This window comes from Bacillus rossius, chromosome 13 (genome assembly GCF_032445375.1).
Source record: "Bacillus rossius redtenbacheri isolate Brsri chromosome 13, Brsri_v3, whole genome shotgun sequence".
NCBI classification, from domain to species: domain Eukaryota; kingdom Metazoa; phylum Arthropoda; class Insecta; order Phasmatodea; family Bacillidae; genus Bacillus; species Bacillus rossius.
The window spans coordinates 41264847-41286739 of NC_086340.1; the positions used below are offsets into that span (position 1 = coordinate 41264847).

At 41.8% G+C, this 21893-nt stretch overlaps 1 protein-coding gene across 2 annotated transcripts in view; it reads left to right on the plus strand.

Annotated features, from left to right (window-relative positions):
- Positions 1 to 21893, plus strand: part of LOC134538477 (protein bark beetle) — a 238572-nt gene that overhangs the window by 69837 nt on the left and 146842 nt on the right. For both annotated transcript variants that reach the window (XM_063379808.1, XM_063379809.1), the window contains exons 2-4: positions 12858 to 13018; positions 17478 to 17668; positions 21102 to 21276. In XM_063379808.1, the coding sequence (XP_063235878.1) occupies positions 12858 to 13018; positions 17478 to 17668; positions 21102 to 21276 (527 nt within the window). The remainder of the gene's footprint in view (positions 1 to 12857; positions 13019 to 17477; positions 17669 to 21101; positions 21277 to 21893) is intronic.

The window sequence follows — 21893 nt, forward strand, 5'->3', positions numbered from 1 at the left end:
ATTATCCGAGTTTAATGAAAATTTTTTTTTAAATTTATAAAAAAAAAAAAACTTTTACGACACTGAGCTCGGAGTCCTCGGTTCGAATCTGGTGAGGGCAAAAAAAATGGCGACCGATCCTTCCCTCGTGGTGGCTGCAGGCAGACTGACTCCCACCACTTTTTTTTCAAAGTATATATAATGTCATCTAGTATGATGCCATGTCCGCCATCTTGTCTTCGATGCTGGAAGCCATCATCATTGTATCGTCAGCGAGAGTACGCTGGCGCCATGTTAGTTTAGTTCTTATCCACTAGAGTGCAGTAATCATTTATTACTGTGACACCAGACATCTTGAAATTTGGCCGCCATCTAGAAAAACCGTAATTATTTAGTTAGGAATTCAGGAAAAAATCCAAAATTCATCAAAATAATCACTCATTAACTTACATATTGATTCGATCCGCTCCAGTCCTTGGTTCGATACTATATCGATGCAATAAAGTTTAATTTTATGAAAAAAAAATAATAATTTCAAGAAACCATGTTCAACATTCTTAAAGAGAAATAAATCCTCTACTACCATCATCCTATCAGACATCAAGACCAACATCTTTGGAATATTCGTAATAATTAACCTAGAAATTCAGGAAAAAGTTAAAAATTCATTAAATAAATTTGCAAACAATGTACTGATTAATTAGGTCGACTAAGGTCCTTGGCACGATCCTGGACGAAGCTAAAATATAATTTAATTTAAATACCAGAAAAGTGTAAGGTTCGAGAAATAAAACACCACAAAGTCTTTTACAAACATAATATTTATTACACAATTTCTATCCTACTACAGGATTACTTGCGAAAGCCAGCAATCTTATAAACATTTAGCCCTGCATAGACGTGCAACGACTACTTCTTAGCTCCAACAGCTCCAAATGCTCCAACAGCTCCAACAGCTCCAAATGATCCAACTGCCTTTTCTTTCAACAGCTCCAATGATATTGGGCTACAATGGTACGAGTCTAAGAGACTACGATGCTACAAGGCTACGAGTTTAAAAGGATCTAGCTGGTTCCGAGTTAAACATGACTGTGAGACTGCATGACTAAAAGACCGCATTGCTACGAAACTACATGTCTATGAAGCTACATGGATACAAGTCTACTCGGCTCCAACACGCAATCTACACACAGTACACACAGGAAACTGAACGTACACACAGTACACACAGGAAACGGAACGTACACACAGTACACACAGGAAACGGAACGTACACAAAGTACACACAGGAAACAAAACGTACACACAGTACACTCAGGAAACGGAACGTACACAAAGTACACACAGGAAACAGAACGTACACACAGTACACACAGGAAACTGAACGTACACACAGTACAAACAGGAAACGGAACGTACACACAGTACACACAGGAAATGGAACGTATACACAGTACACACAGGAAACGGAACGTACACACAGTACACACAGGAAACGGAACGTACACACAGTACACACAGGAATCGGAACGTACACACAGTACACATAGGAAACGGAACGTACACACAGTACACACAGGAAACGGAACGTACACAAAGTACACACATGAAACAAAACGTACACACAGTACACACATGAAACGGAACGTACACAAAGTACACACAGGAAACAGAACGTACACACAGTACACACAGGAAACTGAACGTACACACAGTACAAACAGGAAACGGAACGTACACACTGTACACACAGGAAATGGAACGTATACACAGTACACACAGGAAACGGAACGTACACACAGTACACACAGGAAACGGAACGTACACACAGTACACACAGGAATCGGAACGTACACACAGTACACATAGGAAACGGAACGTACACACAGTACACACAGGAAACGGAACGTACATACATTATACACAGGAAACGGAACGTACACACAGTACACACAGGAAACGGAACGTACACACAGTACACACAGGAAACGGAACGTACACACAGTACACACAGGAAACGGAATGATCATACATACAGTAGCGGAAACACACAGGCTTAGTTGGAAATCGGAATACAAGAAATAAAAATATTAAATTTTTACTTTCAATATTTAATTACTTCTCAACATTACCCAAATACAAGTAAAAGAAGCCATTATTGTATGTAGCCAGCTCTCCTCAGTTCTTTGATTATGAAGGATATTTCTTTGATGCACGAATAGTTTCCTGCACAAAGCGAGCCATGTAGAAGTCTTAGCCGGTCAACCAATATGTTTGGATCTATCCATGACGTGTAATCAATCTCTTCTACCACCATCTTACTTGCTTGTTTATTATAAATTCTTTTATAATCACAATCGTCCCAGTGATCATAATAAGCATTATCAGATTTATTTATTATAACACGACGTTTCCATCGTTTCGGTCTCAGGACATCGCCACATTCTTCGATCTTGTCAGCTCTAGGTGCTTCATCACAGTCTATGCCTTTGTCAACAGCATCAGAGTCACTGTAACAATCACTGTAGAAGACATCCTCTTCACCCAGATTACAGTATGAATTCGCTATCGATGATGTCGAAGTGTCTTCATCGTCTTCATGCTTCCTTTCTAGGAGTCCATCATTTTTACAAAGAATGGAGGATCTACTGAATATAGGCTTGAATGTATTCTCACTTTTCACGGTGTTGATACTTACATTAGTTTCAGTCTTCCCGAAGCCATTAGCATCCTTCAATTTATGTTCTTCCTCACGATCGGGTGAGCTAATACCATCACGCTCAGGACAAGGAAAATTATTGTCGTAATGCAGATCACTCTTCTTTAGTCTAGTGGATTCATCGGTGTCCTCTATGCCGTAAGTAGTCTTGACTTTACATGTTCTACCATGTCTTTTTAAGCTGTCAATTCGTGTTAACAACCTGCTACAACGATTACAGCTTAACATGTTGCGTAGTGGGTTTCTAGCACAATCATTCTTCTCATGACGTCTAGCATTCCTTCTCATGACAAAATCCTTGCCACAGTATCTACAGTGGCTTCCTTCCGATTCAGCTGCAGATAACAAACCATGATCCATGGTAGCTTCTGTGACTAATGTTAGATACAAACTGTCAGTTTTCTCCAATTGGAACCATTTCTTAAATAGAATTTTTTAAATATTTCATCAGCGAGAGTTAAGTTATCTAATGCAAAGCAAATTGATGCAAGTAGTTCTGGCTGTCATCAAAAGATGTCGCCACGTGTTGCTTGCAGGTAAATAATATCTATTTCATTAATGCGGGATGCGGAATGCTCACTATCGATCGCAAAGGAAGGTTAGTTTCGCTAGACTCCAAGGAGAAGGAAGTTCGACCTTCCTGTTAGTGCTTCTTAGATTTCTCATAGATTATTATTATTCGACTGAGAAATGATTTTTTTAAATATCCACCTGATAAAAATATTACAAGTGATGATTCAGTGGCAGAAGTTCACTAATTAAATGCAACCTTGAATAAAAATTACATGCCTCATTAAGTAAAAAAATCCTTCATGCAGAGATCAATTCCTCATCAGTAACCAGAAGCACTCGGAGAAAACCATCAGATGTCTAGTCAGGAATAATCAAAAGCACCCCGAGAAAACCATCAAAATATTGTCAAGTATAATCAGGAGCACACGGAGAAAACCACAATAATATTGTCAAGAATAATCGGAAGCACACGGAGAAAACTATCAAAATATTGACAATAATAATCAGGAGCACACGAAGAAAACCACCATAATATTGACAAGAACGAACAGGAGCACCCGGAGAAAACTACCATAATATTGACAAGAATAATAAGGAGCACACGGAGAAATCCACCATAATATTGTCAAGAATAAACGGGAGCACACTGAGAAAACCACCATAATATTGACAAGGATAATCGGAAGCACACGGAGAAAACCGCCACAAGTTTTGTTTGATATCATAAAATTACAACAAAAAAAATATTAAAAAATTAAAAATATAAACGAATAAAATTCAAAATCTGATTCTGCTAGCTTGTGAACTCTTTGATGTGCAAAGTTAGAGTTCTAGTACAAGCCAGAATCAGATTTTGAATTTTATTCGTTTATATTTTTTAATTTTTTAATATTTTTTTGTTGTAATTTTATGATATCAAACAAAACTTGTGGCGGTTTTCTCCGTGTGCTCCTGATTATACTTGACAATATTTTGATGGTTTTCTCGGGGTGCTTTTGATTATTCCTGACTAGACATCTGATGGTTTTCTCCGAGTGCTTCTGGTTACTGATGAGGAATTGATCTCTGCATGAAGGATTTTTTTACTTAATGAGGCATGTAATTTTTATTCAAGGTTGCATTTAATTAGTGAACTTCTGCCACTGAATCATCACTTGTAATTTTTTTATCAGGTGGATATTTAAAAAAATCATTTCTCAGTCGAATAATAATAATCTATGAGAAATCTAAGAAGCACTAACAGGAAGGTCGAACTTCCTTCTCCTTGGAGTCTAGCGAAACTAACCTTCCTTTGCGATCGATAGTGAGCATTCCGCATCCCGCATTAATGAAATAGATATTATTTACCTGCAAGCAACACGTGGCGACATCTTTTGATGACAGCCAGAACTACTTGCATCAATTTGCTTTGCATTAGATAACTTAACTCTCGCTGATGAAATATTTAAAAAATTCTATTTAAGAAATGGTTCCAATTGGAGAAAACTGACAGTTTGTATCTAACATTAGTCACAGAAGCTACCATGGATCATGGTTTGTTATCTGCAGCTGAATCGGAAGGAAGCCACTGTAGATACTGTGGCAAGGATTTTGTCATGAGAAGGAATGCTAGACGTCATGAGAAGAATGATTGTGCTAGAAACCCACTACGCAACATGTTAAGCTGTAATCGTTGTAGCAGGTTGTTAACACGAATTGACAGCTTAAAAAGACATGGTAGAACATGTAAAGTCAAGACTACTTACGGCATAGAGGACACCGATGAATCCACTAGACTAAAGAAGAGTGATCTGCATTACGACAATAATTTTCCTTGTCCTGAGCGTGATGGTATTAGCTCACCCGATCGTGAGGAAGAACATAAATTGAAGGATGCTAATGGCTTCGGGAAGACTGAAACTAATGTAAGTATCAACACCGTGAAAAGTGAGAATACATTCAAGCCTATATTCAGTAGATCCTCCATTCTTTGTAAAAATGATGGACTCCTAGAAAGGAAGCATGAAGACGATGAAGACACTTCGACATCATCGATAGCGAATTCATACTGTAATCTGGGTGAAGAGGATGTCTTCTACAGTGATTGTTACAGTGACTCTGATGCTGTTGACAAAGGCATAGACTGTGATGAAGCACCTAGAGCTGACAAGATCGAAGAATGTGGCGATGTCCTGAGACCGAAACGATGGAAACGTCGTGTTATAATAAATAAATCTGATAATGCTTATTATGATCACTGGGACGATTGTGATTATAAAAGAATTTATAATAAACAAGCAAGTAAGATGGTGGTAGAAGAGATTGATTACACGTCATGGATAGATCCAAACATATTGGTTGACCGGCTAAGACTTCTACATGGCTCGCTTTGTGCAGGAAACTATTCGTGCATCAAAGAAATATCCTTCATAATCAAAGAACTGAGGAGAGCTGGCTACATACAATAATGGCTTCTTTTACTTGTATTTGGGTAATGTTGAGAAGTAATTAAATATTGAAAGTAAAAATTTAATATTTTTATTTCTTGTATTCCGATTTCCAACTAAGCCTGTGTGTTTCCGCTACTGTATGTATGATCATTCCGTTTCCTGTGTGTACTGTGTGTACGTTCCGTTTCCTGTGTGTACTGTGTGTACGTTCCGTTTCCTGTGTGTACTGTGTGTACGTTCCGTTTCCTGTGTATAATGTATGTACGTTCCGTTTCCTGTGTGTACTGTGTGTACGTTCCGTTTCCTATGTGTACTGTGTGTACGTTCCGATTCCTGTGTGTACTGTGTGTACGTTCCGTTTCCTGTGTGTACTGTGTGTACGTTCCGTTTCCTGTGTGTACTGTGTATACGTTCCATTTCCTGTGTGTACAGTGTGTACGTTCCGTTTCCTGTTTGTACTGTGTGTACGTTCAGTTTCCTGTGTGTACTGTGTGTACGTTCTGTTTCCTGTGTGTACTTTGTGTACGTTCCGTTTCCTGTGTGTACTGTGTGTACGTTTTGTTTCATGTGTGTACTTTGTGTACGTTCCGTTTCCTGTGTGTACTGTGTGTACGTTCCGTTTCCTATGTGTACTGTGTGTACGTTCCGATTCCTGTGTGTACTGTGTGTACGTTCCGTTTCCTGTGTGTACTGTGTGTACGTTCCGTTTCCTGTGTGTACTGTGTATACGTTCCATTTCCTGTGTGTACTGTGTGTACGTTCCGTTTCCTGTTTGTACTGTGTGTACGTTCAGTTTCCTGTGTGTACTGTGTGTACGTTCTGTTTCCTGTGTGTACTTTGTGTACGTTCCGTTTCCTGAGTGTACTGTGTGTACGTTTTGTTTCCTGTGTGTACTTTGTGTACGTTCCGTTTCCTGTGTGTACTGTGTGTACGTTCCGTTTCCTGTGTGTACTGTGTGTACGTTCAGTTTCCTGTGTGTACTGTGTGTAGATTGCGTGTTGGAGCCGAGTAGACTTGTATCCATGTAGCTTCATAGACATGTAGTTTCGTAGCAATGCGGTCTTTTAGTCATGCAGTCTCACAGTCATGTTTAACTCGGAACCAGCTAGATCCTTTTAAACTCGTAGCCTTGTAGCATCGTAGTCTCTTAGACTCGTACCATTGTAGCCCAATATCATTGGAGCTGTTGAAAGAAAAGGCAGTTGGATCATTTGGAGCTGTTGGAGCTGTTGGAGCATTTGGAGCTGTTGGAGCTAAGAAGTAGTCGTTGCACGTCTATGCAGGGCTAAATGTTTATAAGATTGCTGGCTTTCGCAAGTAATCCTGTAGTAGGATAGAAATTGTGTAATAAATATTATGTTTGTAAAAGACTTTGTGGTGTTTTATTTCTCGAACCTTACACTTTTCTGGTATTTAAATTAAATTATATTTTAGCTTCGTCCAGGATCGTGCCAAGGACCTTAGTCGACCTAATTAATCAGTATATTGTTTGCAAATTTATTTAATGAATTTTTAACTTTTTCCTGAATTTCTAGGTTAATTATTACGAATATTCCAAAGATGTTGGTCTTGATGTCTGATAGGATCATGGTAGTAGAGGATTTATTTCTCTTTAAGAATGTTGAACATGGTTTCTTGAAATTATTATTTTTTTTTCATAAAATTAAACTTTATTGCATCGATATAGTATCGAACCAAGGTCTGGAGCGGATCGAATCAATATGTAAGTTAATGAGTGATTATTTTGATGAATTTTGGATTTTTTCCTGAATTCCTAACTAAATAATTACGGTTTTTCTAGATGGCGGCCAAATTTCAAGATGTCTGGTGTCACAGTAATAAATGATTACTGCACTCTAGTGGATAAGAACTAAACTAACATGGCGCCAGCGTACTCTCGCTGACGATACAATGATGATGGCTTCCAGCATCGAAGACAAGATGGCGGACATGGCATCATACTAGATGACATTATATATACTTTGAAAAAAAAGTGGTGGGAGTCAGTCTGCCTGCAGCCACCACGAGGGAAGGATCGGTCGCCATTTTTTTTGCCCTCACCAGATTCGAACCGAGGACTCCGAGCTCAGTGTCGTAAAAGTTTTTTTTTTTTATAAATTTAAAAAAAATTTTCATTAAACTCGGATAATATATTTAAAGATGTCGGCCGTAACGGAAATTGCAACGGTGATGTCATCATCCAATATGGTTACTTGGAATAATGTAATCGGATGGATGGTTTGTTTGTCGCAAATATAAATGAAAAGCCATTCCCTTGCATTACTCTATCATCAAACCTAAACATATAAATGCATACATATATATATTAAACGTAGTTTAGAATATGGCTTCATGTTCCAAACTTATCTCGACTTGTCTCGACTGGTTACACATTGCATAACACTTGTAGGTTTTTTAAATTCAAACTTGTCATCATCCGGCGACAATGCCTTGAACTAAAGATGGCCGACAGTGGCGCCATCTGGTAGCGACTTTATGAATTAAAGATGGCGGCAACAGAGAACTTGGTGAATACAGGCTACCGACTTGGCGACATCCGGCAGTAAATTTAAGAATTAAAGATGGCGACGGTGGCACGCTCCGGCAGTAACTTTAAGAATTAAAGATGGCGGCGCCTCTGGCAACTAATTTTTGAATTTGGCGCGCGATACTAGCGACATCTACCAACCAACTTGAGGACCAAGATGGCTTCGCCTATGGCAACTAATTTTTGAATTTAGCGCCATCTGGTAGTCTGTGCTGGAATTAAAGATGGTGGCTGTATAATAATTTTAATTTCAAATGTGACGTCTTAGGTATGTATTAAGGAAGGCAAAAGATGGCGGCTGATGTTTACATCAAATTTCGAAAAGTTGAAGTTCGAAAAAAAAATTCTAATCCAAGATGGCGGCCGTGACGAAAAGTGCAACGGTGATGTCACGATTCGAAGTTGGTGGAAATTACTAGAAATACAAAATGGCAAATGGATTAGCATGGATTAACATATAAATTAGCATAGATTGGCATACGGATTAGCATAGATTGGCATACAGGTTAGCATAGATTGGTATACGAATTAGCATAGATTGGCATACGGATTGGCATAGATTGACATGGATTAGCATAGATTGGCATGGATTAGGTTAGGTTAGCATAGATTAGCATATGGATTAGGTTAGGTTAGGTTAGGTTAGGTTAGCATAGATTAGCATATGGATTAGGTTAGGTTAGGTTAGGTTAGGTTAGCATAGATTAGCATATGGATTAGGTTAGGTTAGGTTAGGTTAGGTTAGGTTTGGGTAGGTTAGGTTAGGTTAGGTTAGGTTTAGTTTAGTTTAGTTTAGGTTAGGTTAGCATAGATTAGCATATGGATTAGGTTAGGTTAGTTTAGTTTAGTTTAGTTTAGTTTAGGTTAGGTTAGGTTAGCATAGATTAGCATATGGATTAGGTTAGGTTAGGTTAGCATAGATTAGCATATGGATTAGGTTAGGTTAGGTTTAGTTTAGTTTAGTTTAGTTTAGGTTAGGTTAGGTTAGGTTAGCATAGCATAGATTAGCATATGGATTAGGTTAGGTTAGGTTAGTTTAGGTAAGGTTAGGTTAGGTTAGGTTAGGTTAGGCTAGGTTAGCATAGATTAGCATATGGATTAGGTTAGGTGAGGTTAGTTTAGTTTAGTTTAGGTTAGGTTAGGTTAGGTTAGCATAGATTAGCATATGGATTAGGTTAGGTGAGGTTAGTTTAGGTTAGGTTAGGTTAGGTTAGGTTAGGTGTGCGAAGGAAGTACCTACAGGCTCCGACCAACAGCGCTTCTCTGCTGTGAAGTATTAGGAGATCAGAACTTGAGAGGAGGTAGTAATAAAAACTTGCCGGTGCCGTTGCGCGTCGTGGAAGTAGAGCGCGCCAAAACACATGGTTGCCTGGCCGTATGTATCCGGCGTTCATAACACGTGTAGAAGTAGGCTTATATTCGTTACCTCCTGGCTGTTTATTACCGCCTAATACTTTTCAGAGCGAGACGTCCTGGCGAGCTGGTCTGTCCGTCCTCCTCCGTTCGTTCGTTACGTAACGGGACATTTTTTTGTGCGTACATGGCTGATGAACATAACGGGACACTTTTTCGTGCGTGTATGGCCGGCGGAAGTGACGTAATCCAACATGGGTGATGAACGTAACGGGATACTTTTTCGTGCGTGCATGGCTGATGAACGTAACGGGACACTTTTTCGTGCGTACATGGCTGATGAACATAACGGGACACTTTTTCGTGCGTGTATGGCCGGCGGAAGTGACCGTGCGTGTATGGCTGGCGGAAGTGACGTAATCCAACATGGGTGATGTAGCGAAGCCGTAAGGTGGCATGATCGGATCCCCGATCCCCAGCCCCCAGCCCCTGCCCCAGAATGAACCAAATACATCTACTAATAAGATAGTTGCGATTTTTTAACCTCTAAACACTATATTTTATCCCTTGAATTAATAAATGGTCGTATATAAATCTCTTTTGCATCAAGGTTTAAGATAATGTTTAGATGTTAAACAGTAAATTCAAACAAATTTGATAGCAAACGTAGGAAGGAATTTTTTAATATGCTTTATTTAAACTTCATTGTATTAATCGTTCGTCTCATTAACGATAGTTTCCGTCATAGTTTTTAGATAATGTTTAGTATTTTTACTTATAATTATAACGAATTTTGATAGAATTCCTACCAAATGAGTTTTTTTTTGTCCTTAAACTCTTGCTGTTTCCACCCTTTGCTGTAATGGTTGGTGGCATCAAAATTTGTTTTAGGCAATACATTGAGATAATATTTAAAAGGTTTAAAATAAATAAAAACAGATTCTATAGTGTACATGGCACGGAAGTTATAATTTTTTTATTTCAAAACTGATTTTTTCAATTCCTTGGAGTAATAATTCATCTTATCGAAAATTGTTCCAGGGATTTTTTTTTAGATATATTTGAGAAAATTTACAATAAATTGTAACATAATTTATAGTAAGGTCTAATAAAGGAGTTATGCTATTTTTGTCCTTCAACCCCTACAATTTCCACTCTTTGCAGTAATGGTGGGTTGTATCAAAAATTGTTTCAGGCTAAAGTTTTTGATAATATTTGTAAGGTTTAAAAACGGTTTGAATGGGTATAATAGTGTGCCTACTAAGGGAATTATGAATTTTTTTTTGTCCTCCAACCACTGTTTTTTCCATCCCTTGCAGTCATGATTTTTCGAATCAAACATTGACCTTAACAAAAGTTTTTGTTATTACTCTAACACTATATAACAACTTCAAATGAATGCGATATATACAATATTCTAGGATATTGAGGTTTAAAAAAAACTTTCTTATTTCTACCCCTATTACGCCAATTAACGAATTTAACCGAGATTTACCATTACTTTGTTTTATGTAATTAGTCTGGAAGTGATTGTGCAACACTACGTCAGTTTACCTGTCCATAATATATAAACATATATGTATATATATTAATAAAACCTTTCGATTTGCTGATGGTTTTCAGGAAGACTCGTTATGGTATCTGCTACAATAGGTAGTCATTATTCAAAATTATTCTTAACATAGTAGAATTTGAAGTGTTGTCAGGGAAAGTAGGGATATGTTCTAACCATGGAGGTGAGTAGTAAGGGGTTGGTATGTACAGTCTTTGCCATGGTTATACTGTAAGTCAAAATGAACCCCCCCCCCCTTCTCCTTTTTTTATTCTCTATCTGCATAGCAAAACAATTTTTTATAATTAAGTTTAACGCTAATTTGTTTCTTGTGTTGGTGTTATGTTTATCAGTTTATTCACTACACGTTGGCATCTTTGCTATTGTTCCTAGCGAGTTCTTTTCAAGCTATTAAACAAATTTATAGAATACTAACTAATGCACGGTATGGGTTGTTATGCCTCTTACAATTTATTTTTTTAAGAGGTGCACATATACAGAGAATCTCTATATTTCTATATATTTTTCTTTATAAATCTTACTATATTTCTATTTATACATAAAAAATCTCTATACATCTATATCTCAATTTATCTCCCTATATAAATGTCTATATATTCCTATCTATATTTTTATCTTTACAAAACAGAAGACTAACACACAAACTATCATTCATATATATATTTTTTTACCTATCTATATTTTTACCTGTCACAGGTGTGGCATAGGTGTATAAAAAAATGGCGCGTATTCGATTGCAACCATTCTGTCACAATTTCAAAGCAATTTCGAGCGAACATTTACAATGTTATCTATAGAGACCGGAAAAATTTACGGATTCATTTCTCGGTAGGCTAGACTCCAAACTCGTTCACCTTCATTCTGAGTCAGTGATTGGACCACCGTTTACCTGAAGGTCTCTAAGCCAGTGAAAAACCTACAACAAAAGAAGTATCAAATCACAAGCATCCCCGGTGACACGTGTCACGAGTCATTGTCCAATGAGCAGGTGCAATCTGTCCTAGTGCATAGAGGATCGTGGAGTCTATCCTAGAGGTAATTGAAACCGCGAATTTTTCCAGTCTCTATTTATCCCGTAGGGACACCTGTATTTCGTGAATACATTTCGTGTCAAGGTATTTCACAAAATACTGTAGCTTTTCTCCTGTGGTTATTGGCTGAGGTCGGTGAGAGGTGTCTCTTGACGGGGCCAATGAGAATGTGGTAACCGTACTGCTGCACCCTCACAATTTGCCATGACTAGAGACCTGCAAAATTCGCGGATTCATTTCGTGATATGCTACAATTCAAATGATTATACCTTAGCACTGCTTCTGCAATTGGTTCGCTGTTAGTCTGGAATAATGATGGCCAATTAGAGACCCTCGCTCAAAGAAGTGTCGAATCACATACACTTGGTCGAGACGACTCACAAGTCATCAGCCAATGAACAGGTGGCATTTTCCCGAGTGTAGTAGAGTCTATCCAGGAGGTCATTGAATCCGCGAATTTTTCCGGTCTCTAGCCATGACTAGAGTCCCGGAAATTTCGCAGATTCCTCTGGCCTCAGCAGGATAGAATCCGTGGCTCTAGCCACGACTGTTAGAAAAAGCTACAGTGTTGTGTGAAATACCTTGACATGAAATGAACTGGCGAAATACAGGTGTCCCTAGTTACCCGCAGCCCGCCAGCCTGTGTGGCGCTGCTGCCCCAGTCCACGTGGTCGGTGCTGACGTGTGTGTGTGCGTGTGCGTGTGCGCGCAGGGGACCGCCGACGCGAGGATCCTGCTGACGGCGGGGTCGGAGCCGCCGGCGCTGCCGCAGCTGCCCGAGGCGCGCCTGGTGGACGGGCAGTCCGTGCTGTCCGGCCGACTGCAGGTCCGGCACCGCGGCCGCTGGCTGTCCGTCTGCTCCAACTCCAGGAAGTGAGAGTCTCCCCGTCCCCCGTTCATACAGACCGGGAGAACATCGCCGATTCATTTCGTGATAGGCTGAAATTCAAACATGTGCACAATTCTGCTGGTTCTGCTCCTGGCTCTCGCAGTTCAACTGAAGCTCTCTGGGTCAATGAGAGAGACTATCGGCCGAAGAAGCATCGAATCACAAGCCACCCAGTGGAGACGCCTCACAAGTTAGCACCCAATGTACGCGCGTGTTTGCTCGAGAAATGCAGAGGTGTAATGGAGGCTATCCCATAGAGGTCATTGAATGCGCGAATTTTTCCGGTCTCCACGCATTCGCCGTTCATAGAGACCGGAAAAATTCGCGGTTTCAATGACCTCTAGGATAGACTCCACGATCCTCTATGCACTAGGACAGATTGCGCCTGCTCATTGGATAATGACTCGTGACACGTGTCACCTGGGATGCTTGTGATTTGATACTTATTTTGTTGAAGGTTTTATTCACTGGCTTAGAGTCCTTCAGGTGAACGGCGGTCCAATCACTGACTCAGAATGAAGGGGAACGAGTTTGGAGTCCAGCCTACCGCGAAATGAATCCGCGAATTTTTACGGTCTACGTCCATTCATCTACAATAGTTCATTTTTTTTCAATTTAATTACAATTTATTGAATTTAGATTAACAATGTCTTAAGAAGTACATTATCTTAATTAAAATAATTTTAAACTATTTATTTTTCCTACCAATTGCAAAGAAATAGTTTGTAGGATATTGTACCTTTGTAGTGATGGGCTGAATTGTATCGCCTCGGAAAGGGTATCTACCTTTCATACTTTTGGTGGCGATAGTGTACCTGGATAGAAGCTGGAAAGGTACCCTTTCCGATTTATTAAAATGTTTCGGTTTTAATGCAAATATGAAGATATCCCCTCGGAAAGGTTAGGTTAGGTTAGGTTAGGTTAGAGGGGATAACTTTCACGATTTTAATGCAGAAAATAACATGAATTTTAAGAAATCCGAAAGGGTGCCTTTCCAGTTTATTTTCTGCTGTGCCATTGTACAGAAAATCCTGAAAGGTTGAATTTATTTCAGAAAATATTAATTAACTTTACCTGGCGTTTCAAAATTCTCAAATTTGTTACTATTTTGACGGCCAAGAAACAAGAAATGAGTTTTTGATAGAAATGCAGAACTTATCATGAAGTAGCCAGTGGCATTGCAGTTAAACCTAAAAAGTTTCAGTTCTGCAATAAATTAAGTTATCCTTATTTGTACAACCCAAAAACCTTAAAAATGTAACTCTGGCAGCTAACTTATGCAAAAAGTATGCGCTGTATAAATTTTTCATTTCATGAACGTTAAACAATTGAAAAAGTGTAAAAGTTGATCAGTTAATGACAAAAATGTAAACAGTTGATATTTGCGGCGTGGCTCTGGTGCAAAAGTCTGCGAACAGAAACGTTTAGGAATTATTGCAACGTGAGACACGTGAATGCAGCTTAACAAATTGACTTCACAATTGCCCGTGCTCTCATACTTGGCCCCGCGCTTGCCACTGCGTACACCGTCAAAACAAAAGCTACGTTACAAGCAATTAACGTACATAAATTTCCAGAGTGCAAATGAAAGTATATAACAAGACCCCTCGACTTATCGAATATTATGCGACACACATCTGTCAATGCGCAAGTTAGCAAACATCACCATAATCATTAATATCTTTTAACTAACATGCTATTTATACACAACATGACTAATACAAAAAGGAACACTATACACGTTTTCACGAGGGTGCGCAGACCTCTAATAATTATTAGAGTCGTCAACTTAGATTACTCTTGTCGACACGTATTTCTGCGGGCAAGTTCTTATTCGTCGATGCAGGGGTTACCATTGACTATCTCCCCAAACTATCGTAGCGGGAGAAATGCTCGTCGGTGTGGGGACTGGCATTATTCTTCACGTGTCGCTGCCGGGATTCGCACCTAAGTGTTGTGTGTCCAGTCAGATGTAAAGTCTTTCATCGGGACTCACAAGCTCACACCGCCGTCTCCAAGCCTTGCCTCCGTCACCACTGCCCCTCTTCTCACTCTAAGTTTTCTACCCACTCGGTCTATAGGTGTCTACGACGAAACAGTACTTTACCAAGTGGTAGCTTCTTCCGACGGGCAGCGTGACGGCAGACCGGCGAGACGAGTTGACAGTGTAGCTTCCTTCAGCAGGGAAGGCCAGCAGGGCCTCCGGCTGGTGTCGCTGGTGGTCGCGACGAGTCTCCTCCCTCAGCAATTTTTTTCCTAGCCTAAGTTAATTCTAAGTGTGTAGGGGAGGGTCCAGGTTAGGGGAGGACCTAGGTGTGTCTCAGGCCGAAGCCTATACACTCTACCATGCGGGTTTTGAACCATGCAGGACAAGGGCGCGTGCAATCGTGTGCGTATTGGGGTTTACTGGCCAGCCATGGCTGCAATTGGCGCCATGACTGACGTCCCATTGGTCGCCTAGCTTAAAAGCTAGCTAAGTGTGACCCAGGTAAAACCTGCATAGACACAGGGAAAACCCTGGGCCGGGTCATGCGGGGATCAATTATCATGCATTATGCAAGCAGGTAACTACTGGACAAGAGGAAGAAGGGTCCAGGTAAGAAGAGTTGGAGGGGCTGAAAAATCAACCATGCTGGAGTTGGGTGCTTAGGCCTTGCGGCCCGCATTTAAAGTTTGGGAACTCCTGGGTTATTATAACCAGGGGCGCAAGCGCCCCCAGGGGCGGGTGACTTCACTCGTCAGCCCAGCCACAGCTGCCCAGGCAGCCACAGTTAAAAACAGAAGTGGGCAGACGAGCCAGTAAACCGGCTCGAACTGCGGGCGCACGGAGCGAAAGGCAGCCTGACGTTGCGCCATCTTTATCTTCCTTCTTCAGGTCAACAACAGTTCTTTTCAAGCCAGGGTGGGGGGAGGGAACCAACCTCGCCACCCAAAATCCCCGAGACGGTTGAAGGTCGCGCCGCTCGAGGCTACTGCTGCCACACCTACAGCAGCCCCAGCTGAAGGTTCCTGATGTCTTCCTTCAGAGTTCCGATGCATTTCAATTCCGTTGCGCGCGCAGCAGTCCACAGCTCCGCAAGTTCCAGCCCGCAGTTCGTCTACACTTCGCTACTATGGCACATCGAGCTCCCCTGCGGGCCTTCGCCGACGAAGCTGCTTCCTGTCACGCGCCGAGCTACATTCAGGCTACCTTTCTCCCCGACAGCCGTGATAACGACTCCACAGGCCGGCCATTGGTCCGCGGACTGCTATTGGTTATTCACAGCCACCCCAGCGAGATTGCAACTCTCGGGCTGGGCTCCCGTATCCGCCACCCGCGGGACGCGGTCGGTAGCAGTTGGCGCTGCTAGGCCGCCCCCAGCACGCACACAAATCCCCCACGCACTGCCAGCCCTCGGTTACCCAATAGGGCGCAGGGAACTCCCAGCCGACAGCCCGCGAGAGAGATGCGCGCGCCGCGAGAGACGACCACCGACTCCTCTCTCAGCCGCCGCCGTTTCCTCATATGCTCGGCCGGGAGCGTGTGACAGCGATACCAGGAACTATTATGTTCCCATAACTCGCTATGTGGGAAGTCAATTCAAGATTGCGACCCCGTCACTTTATTCGAATCATTAGAAACGACGGCGGGGCGCGAAGTGTGCGATTTAGCGGAAAATGGGACACCTTTTATACCCTGTGAACTGCTAGTATCGAACATGGCAGATTGTTCTCGGTCGGGGCAACCGGAACCGGTGCCTTCGGCGATGTCCGGTTGGCAGCCCGCCAAAACGAGCCTCCCCGGGTGCTCCCGAGCGGCTCCGAACGTCATGCGCGCAGCGCGCGAACACTTGCTTGTGCTGGTTGCATCGGCGCGCGGTTAGGCGCCGCGCGACACATCTTGATGTGCGTATGCGGAGCACACGCAACACAGTGATTAATATAAATATAAAATCATGACCTGAAATGGGAGGCAAGGCCCCCGCCCACCCGTACACACACTCGGTGCGTAGAGCTTCAGGAAAAACAACGCGATTTCAAAACTATTTTAGATATCCGAGTGGGGTCCGTTTACGAAAAGCATTTAAGAGTTCGCTGAGGACCAGAAAGTACTTTTGATTTCGGTTGAAGTTTTTAAACTGTATTTTTAGAAGAGTGAAAAGGTCTAACACGCGTTTTTTTCAGAGTAATTTATAGACGTAAAACAACCGGTACAGGTTCTTGAAAGCACTTCAGGGACTTGCATTACCCCTTTATCTTCATTTCTCGGCCATATAATGTTACGGTCACCGCTCAATGCACGACTAGAAGACTGCGCGCCAGTCCAGAGGAGACACCGCGCTAGAAGCACCAGCCAGTCCCGCCTCACTGACACACACACACACCTGACGAGGCGGGGCCCTTAAAGACAGACCTACTAACCGTGACCAGTTGCAGATGTGAGGTGAGTGTGGCGTGTTGCAGCTGGACGCGGGCGGACATGGAGGTGCTGTGTCGCCAGCTGGGCTACCAGGGCGGCGGCTGGCTCGGCTGGTTCGACCGCCAGCCTGGCTTTCGCCCCCGCCTGCTGCTGGAGCAGCCAGGCTGCCGCGGCACGGAGACCTCGCTGGCCGAGTGCGCCTGGGCCAGCCGGCAGGTGGGCGCCGGCGTGTGCGGTGAGTCACTGCCAACCGACAAGGCGCCATCTTGCTTTCAGCTCATTTCCTTCCTTCACGTTCTATATCATCACGAGCGTCTCCGGCACATAAAGTTCGGCTGGAGGAGGGGAGGTGTGACATAAAATAAATGTATTTATTTAAATTCTCTAGAGACCGGAAAAATTCGCGGATTCATTTCGATGACATCTAGGATGGACTCCATGATCCTCTATGTACTCAGAAAAACTACACCAGCTCATTGGCTACTGACTCGCGACACCTGCTAACTGGGATGTTTGTGATTCGGTACTTCTTACGTTGAGGGTCATTCATTGGCTCACAGTCCTTCAGGCAAACTGTGTTCCATTCACTCAAGCGGCAAAAAGTTACACGCACTTGGATTCTAGCCTATCACGAAATGAAACCGCGAATTTTTCCGGTCTCTATTCATTAGGCGATAGGCTAGAATTCAAATACATATACCTCTTAGATGATATTGCTATTTGCTTACTGTTCATCTGGACGCATCTCAACCAATTATAAACCCTCAAACAAAGAAGGAATGAATCACAGACAAACCAACTGAGACGACTTACAAGTTGGCAGCCGATGAACTTGCGTTATTTGCCCGAGTGTACAGGGGAATGTGCAGTCTATCCTGAAGGCCATCGAAACCGCGAATTTTTCCGGTCCCTACTTATTAGTATGATGAACAACTGTGCTAACAAGTTGCGGGTCAGATGTCACGGGATAATCATTTGGTAGTTAGTTAATTACTTACTAATACGCCGACAGATGTCGAATACATCGCGAAATTTCGTTGGCTGAAGTTAATAGTAAGATTTCAATTGTGAACCGATTTCGCACAGGTCTTGTGCATGACCTGCTGTGTACTCGTTTGTGATTTTTAATTCTGAACCCAGCCTTACGAGACGTGAATAAACTTGCAAGATTAACAATTTTTGAAGTGAAAACTTCTTTAGCCACGTTGAGCGATTTTTGGTAGAGACAAAACTCATGGGTTCGCGTCACCGACATGCTCTAGTAGCAGTAAATGAAGTTAAATTGACCACGTGAAAAGTTTAATTTGTGTATACTGTGCATTGCCCAGTGAATACATGACCTAGGTCTGACATCACTGGTATGTCATAGCTAGGAAATGCATTTTTACGTAATTTTCACAAACACCTGTCATCTGTTGTGACTAAAAAAAATTTAAGGATAAATGATATGTTGACATCATACTGATATTTATATAAATCGAGGTATAGAGAGCTGAGAAAATCGGTAAGAAATCTTCTGAAGCCCTCTCCCGATAAAATATAAATCAAGAATTTTAATTTTCTTAATTTAAAAGTAATTGTTTACAATAATCTTCCGAAAAGAAAATATATATATTCCGAAAAATAATATATATATATATTATATCCAATAAGATAGAGTCCAACTTTTATATAATTACCAACTGCGTAAATAATAATTTTACATGTGAACGTGACCTTTTATCCCTTCTCCCTTAAATATTCGACATAATGCATTGTCATTTGTAGAGGCGTGGTTTCTGACTAGCTTATATAAACTTACTAAAATGCCTGGATGTAAATCGTAGCGTTGAGGATAGCGCATAAGACTGAGAATTCTGTAGCATCACTGCTGAGTCATTTCTACATCTCCCCTACCAACTGCCTGTCTGGTCGTTACAACTAGCATATAGCATGCTACACTACATACCTATAACCCCCCCCCCCTTTTTTTTTGAACCATGCTGTCTTCCCATTCGACCGCTAGTGTATGCGTTGGAGTGGCGTCGCCGCTGACGCACTCTCCTCCTCTACCGGTTCCCCCACCACCTACCTGACTATTCCCCTCGTGCGATCGGAATTTCCGTAACTCTCAAAAATTGCAGCCACCTCTGGAAAGAATATTTATTTAAAAAATGTCTAACTTCTGCCTGCTGTAAGATTACCTTTGAAAACATCTGAGGACCAATTTTGTGACAGTACATATATGTTGAAAGAGAGATATTGTGACGAATAGCACCTAAGTAGTAACAACGGCAAGAAAATGAAGTAACCTAAATGGCGTGTAAGACTGAGGCTTAACCAACCAGTAGGTAAACAAGAAATATTGGTAGAGTAATTGGTAGAGACAGGAAAATTTCGCGGGTTAAAATCGCGTTAAGCTAGAATCCAAACACACGTACCTCCCTATTGCTTCTGCGATTGGCTCTCAGCTTATATAGCTCCAATGAAAAAACCTTCAACCAAAGAAGTATTGAATCGCAAGCATCCCAACTGACAGATCTCTCGAGTCAGTAGCCAATGATCAGGTTGTATTTGCCCGAGTAGGTAGGGGCTTGTGGAGTCTACCCTGAAGGTCATTGAAACCGCGAATTTTTCCAGTCCCTAGTAATTGATAGAGACTGGAAAAATTCGCGGTTTCAATGACCTCTAGGATAGAATCCACGGTCCTCTATGTACTAGGACAAATTGCACCTGCTCATTGGATAATGACTCGTGACACGCGTTACCTGGGATTCTTGTGATTTGATACTTCTTTTGATGAAGGTTTTTCACTGGCTTAGAGACCTTCAGGTAAACGGCGGTCCAATCACTGACTCAGAATGAAGGTGAACGAGTTTGGAGTCTAGCCTACCGCGAAATGAATCCGCGAATTTTTCCGGTCTCTAGTAATTGGTAGGGACACCTGTATTTCGCGAATACATTTCGTGTCAAGGTACTTCACAAAATACTGTTGCTTTTCTCCTGTGGTTATTGGCTGAGGTCGGTGAGAGGTGTCGTCCCGCTCTTGACGGGGCCAATGAGAATGTGGTCACCGTACTGCTGCACCCTCACAATTTGGCTAGTCGATAGGCTAGAATTCAAATACATATACCTCTTAGATGATTTTGCTATTGGCTTACTGTTCATCTGGACGCATCTCAACCAATTATAAACCCTCAACCAAAGAAGGATCGAATCACAGACAAACCAACTGAGACGATTTACAAGTCAACAGCCAATGAACTTGCGTTTTTTGCCCTAGTGTACAGGGGAATGTGCAGTCTATACTGAAGGCCAGCGAAACCCCGAATTTTTCCGGTTTCTAGTAATTGGTAGAGACCGGAAAAATTCGCGATTTCAAATCCCTAAAGGATAGACTCCATGACCCTCTATGCACTCGTGCAAATTACATCTGCTGATTGGTTACCGACTCGTAACACCTGTTGACTGGAATGATCGTGATTCGCCAATTCTTCTGTTAAAGATTTTTCATTGGTTCAGAGTCCTTCAGATGAAATTTGGCCCAACCACTGAAGTAAAATAATGTCAAAAGTATTTGGACTCTATCCTGTCGCGAAATGTATCCGCGAATTTTTCCGGTCCCTAGTAGTTGGTAAAAGCTGTTGTTGTATGCAAGGATGTCAGCAACTTGTTCTCCTCGCGCGCAGACTACCACCCTGACATCGGGGTGCAGTGCGCGCCCCGCCACGTCACCTCCTCGGGGGTGGTGCACCACTGGAGGGGGGTGCGCTTCGAGCACGCCCTGGCGGACCGCGTGCTGACCAACCAGAACACGCAGTACGTGCTCACGTCGCGCTCCGAGCTCAGCCACGTGGACATCAGGTGAGGCGCCTGTTCGGTCCCAGACTGACCTAGTGTAGCGAGACATGGCCCCCGCATTCGATTACGGGCCCTACTCAGTCGCTCCTGTGTTTCCGTACCATGTGCGTCTCTGCCTGAGGACGGCAGCAGATAGCAGTTCCCGAAACGTCGCTTGATTCTGTTTTGGAAAACTATTGTGTTTGTTTCGTCTTTTCGTTTTGTCGTGTTTTTGCCTCGTTTCAACTGCTGTGCTGAAATTTTTTTGGGTTCAATATTTTAGTGCTGTCTTCATTTGTGGGGATTTTTTCGTTCTCTTCTGTTTTGGAAAACTATTGTGTTTGTTTCGTCTTTTCGTTTTGTCGTGTTTTTGCCTCGTTTCAACTGCTGTGCTGAATTTTTTTTGGGTTAAAATAGTTTTGTGCTGTCATCATTTGTGGGGGTTTTTTCGTTTTGTTAGTCCATTTTTCTTTGTTTTTCTTTGTTTGTTGACAATATTCCTGTTATGGAATATTATGTGGTGTACATATCCTATTGACAACAGCAATTTTTTTCTTAATTTGTGTTTTTTTTTTTGTATTTTGGGTATTTTGTAGTTTTCTTCTACAGACATACATGAGCTTAGCAATGACGCATGTCCA